General features: G+C 49.8%; 2 protein-coding genes across 2 annotated transcripts in view; one reads left to right on the forward strand and one right to left on the reverse strand.

Annotated features, from left to right (window-relative positions):
- CIAPIN1 (cytokine induced apoptosis inhibitor 1) overlaps positions 1-1,156 on the reverse strand; it is a 6,434-nt gene extending 5,278 nt beyond the window's left edge. Inside the window, exons 1-2 of the mRNA XM_009319882.1 lie at positions 981-1,156; positions 513-665 (exon numbers count right to left, since the gene is read on the reverse strand). Of these exons, the coding sequence (XP_009318157.1) occupies positions 513-665; positions 981-1,137 (310 nt within the window). The 5' untranslated portion in view covers positions 1,138-1,156. The remainder of the gene's footprint in view (positions 1-512; positions 666-980) is intronic.
- Positions 1,157-2,906: 1,750 nt separating this feature from the next.
- Positions 2,907-3,483, forward strand: part of COQ9 (coenzyme Q9) — an 8,538-nt gene continuing 7,961 nt past the window's right edge. Inside the window, exon 1 of the mRNA XM_009320047.1 lies at positions 2,907-3,072. Within this exon, the coding sequence (XP_009318322.1) occupies positions 2,907-3,072 (166 nt within the window). The remainder of the gene's footprint in view (positions 3,073-3,483) is intronic.

Here is a 3,483-nt window from a genome sequence, read left to right on the forward strand (position 1 = left end):
TGGGTGGGCCTCAGTTGCTGACTGAGGTTAAACCACGACAACCTTGTGTGCTCCTCCAGCTGTCCCATGGCAGGTACTCTGGCTTTACTCTTAAAACTTAGTCCAAACAGTTCTACCTTTTCTGGATAACTATTTCTCAGCTGGCTTCTGGGAACAGCTTCTCTTGGCATTCGTCACCTGTTTTTAAAACCACTTCAGAAGCTCCTCAGAAACAGAACATCTGCAACTATTTAACATTACACGCCCTAGGAGAAGATCAGTGTCCACTGAGCTTTTCAACGTAGTTTAGGAACAAGTCTATCCAGCACTTTTGATAGAAGGAGAGTGACTGCAAACACCTCTGATGGCTACCAGCTAAAACACAGGGTAAAAACCTTGCTATTCAGGTTACTGTGTCAGGAGAACGAAAATCTCTGAATGTCAGTCAGGGTTCCCGTCCTTTCCATTTCAGCCTAATCCTCACAAGAATTGCTATGCTGCCATGAAAGCAAGGCTGATGCAGATTCTCTCACCTGATTCTGTAATCACCAGTTCTTTCAGGAGGACACGGCCCCCCGGCTTAAGTATCCGAGCTAGTTCTGCTAGTACCTCCGCGCTGTGCTGCGCTGTACTGCCTGGTACCATGCCAGAGAGAATTACATCAAAACTGGACTCCCCGTGAGCCGCTGAAAAGAAAGAAAGAGGAAGATGGTACAATTCTACACATAGACACACAGAGCTTTGCTTAATACATCAGTTCCACCTCCCCTCCTCATCTCTCACGCTTGCGTACAACAGCAGTAACTGATTAAAGACACCAGTCATGGGAAGCGCAACCAGGGTTTATCACTTTCTTTGCTCTACTGCCAGTGGTAAGAGCTAGCAGTAGGTGCTATTGTTGTTCTGCATGCTGACTTACAAGCCAGGGAAGATGTCAGCTCACACAACAGAAGCACCCTCTCCCTTTAAACGGAACAGTGAAAAATTAAGCTCATTCTTACACTGAGACAGCTGGTTAATGTTTTCCACAGAGACACGATTATCAGCTCCCACCAGCGCCTGAATTTTAGCCACCAAATCCTTCAGGGCTTCAACCGGCGAGGAGCTGTCCCAGACGATGGCCACGTGCTGGCCTGGCACAACTCCGTACTCCCCCATTTCCGCAGCAGCAGCAAACCTGGCAGCAGCAGAGAGAGGAACAGGTAAGGGGGGGGGAGACAGAGAGGAAGGGTAAGTGCCAAGCGCAGCATGAACCTCTGTGGACTGTGACTTAATCACAGAGCATCGACTTGCTTTAACAAATGGGGATTACCTTCTGGAGACAGGCGGCACAGAGTTCCCACAAGCTGAGCGTTAACATGACATTAAGAAATAGCTACACTTAAGGGCATAATTCAGTTTCTCTCCAGTTCAGAGACTAGTTTTGCAGGGAGACTGCAAGCCATGCTTAAAAAAACCCCACAAAAACCCACCAAAACACAAACTTACCCGCTTTCCTTAAAGATTTGAATAGAGACATACACAGGATTTCTGGATTTCCAGACTAGTGACAACTATTTGACATTAAACACTGCCTTGTCTCTCCTACTCAGGACATGACCTAGCGGAGTTTGCTTCCACAGTACACGAGAAGGACGGGGGGGGGGAAAGTAATTTTTGGCATTTCCAGCATTCCAGATTGAGGCTCTTTCAACTGTTGTCATTGGTGGCGCTGGGTGAGCAATTACACGGAGGGAGGAAGGGAACAGAATGTGCAGTTAAGTGACAGTTTTGAGAAACCTGTCTGCACTAATATTTTATAAAAGATTGCATTCCTGACAGAGTCCGAAGAAAATCTGCACTACGGAAGTGTCACAATAGTATCATGTCATCACCTGTACTCACAGCAGCACTGGCTACTGAAACAAATTACCTAGCCTCTTTCACTCTACTCATCCAATGCAAACCTATTTTCCTTCTAATTTAACACGACCACAGAGAACAGAGAGCACCGGTGAGCACACTGTTTGCCCAGCGTGTCTTCAATTAGCTACAAGCCGCGCACTTGCTTTGGGAGAGCCTGCTGTAAGCAAGGTCTTTACCTTACTAAAAATGATTTCTATCATTACATTGGGCATCCTGGGTAATGCCTTACTGCCACCATGCTGTCATGGAAGCATAGCTTACGGATATGCTGTACCAAATTTAACTCGGTGGCCTGCAGTCAGGTGTGGAGTGGATTTTGACCCGCTGTTCCTCTGGCTCTGTGTGCCGTGGACCCCTCTCTCCTGGAAGCTGCAGACAAGCTCAGAACGGGACAACTCTGCGCCTTGTCTGAGCTACTCTGGTAGGAATTAGTGCTAACCAGCCCACAATGCCAACTAGGTAATGAGTGCAAGGAAGATCTTGGATGTACGCTACAGACTATAGCATCTCGCGCTGGCCTTGAATGAATACGCAACACAAGCTAAGCAACTACAACAGATAGCAACACGAGTAAACACATTTATTGACCCCGTTAAAAAGTCACCTTTCCCAGGAAGAAGGCTGAAAACATCAAAAGATACACAAGCTGTTAGGCTAACGTGGAAAAAAAATAAATCCGAAGTCACACCTTCCTCTCAGAACAGCAGGCTGTGACCTTTCAAGATCAGTCAGAGCCCAAACTACATCAACAGCAACACCAGCCTGCATCAGTCCCTCGAGATGGAATCTGAAGAAAGTAGGAAGCTACCGTAGTCCTCAAAGACATGACATTACGTCTGCCTTCAGTCAGCGTAAAGGCTAGGAGCTACCGTCAAAGCTTGCGCAGTTGAGTTCTTGATGGGATGATGGGAGAGAGATTTTTCTCCCTCTCCGTTTTTGCAGTAGAAGGTGGAATTTATTTGAAGTGAAAGATTTGGCGTGCCAGCCATCTTCCTTTTAAATAACTCCAGCTCTAGACTGCAATGACCCGGCTTGCTCAACCACCCGGGCGCTTGCCTGGCCAGGGCTCGGTGAAGACAGCCCAGCAGGCGCTCTCCTCTCTCACGGCACGCCGAGGAGGGCTCCCGCCGGCGGGGATCGGGCTGCCGTGTGCCGTGCCAGGGAGGAGGCCCAAGGGCTGGGCCCGGGGTAGGCACCGGGCTGCGGGCAGGGAGGGGACCTTATCTTCATTTCACACCAGTCCCCGAGGAACAGGGCTGCCCAGAGCAAGAAAGGAGCTTTAAACAATACTGGAGGTTTCCAGCTTCGACAGATTAGAAAGCTACCGCATGCAGCACGTCAGAACTCTACCCGAAAGCCTTCCTGAGCGCTCCGCACCCTGCGATGCGCAGCGGGCAGCTTCCAGCGGCCCAGGAGGCAACCCAAGGCCGCGGGCAGCGACCTCGCTGCCCCTACGGCGGGTGAACACTTTAAACGCGTCCCCTCGTGCAGAAAGGCAGAATAAAGCCCTAAACCACGGAGCCGGGAACGGGTTAGAGGGACGAGGAACCAGACAGGTGAAGGAATTTCACACAGGAATTCACCCCCCCCCGCGGGCGG

Source organism: Pygoscelis adeliae, unplaced genomic scaffold (genome assembly GCF_000699105.1).
Source record: "Pygoscelis adeliae isolate BGI_AS28 unplaced genomic scaffold, ASM69910v1 Scaffold390, whole genome shotgun sequence".
Classification (NCBI taxonomy): domain Eukaryota; kingdom Metazoa; phylum Chordata; class Aves; order Sphenisciformes; family Spheniscidae; genus Pygoscelis; species Pygoscelis adeliae.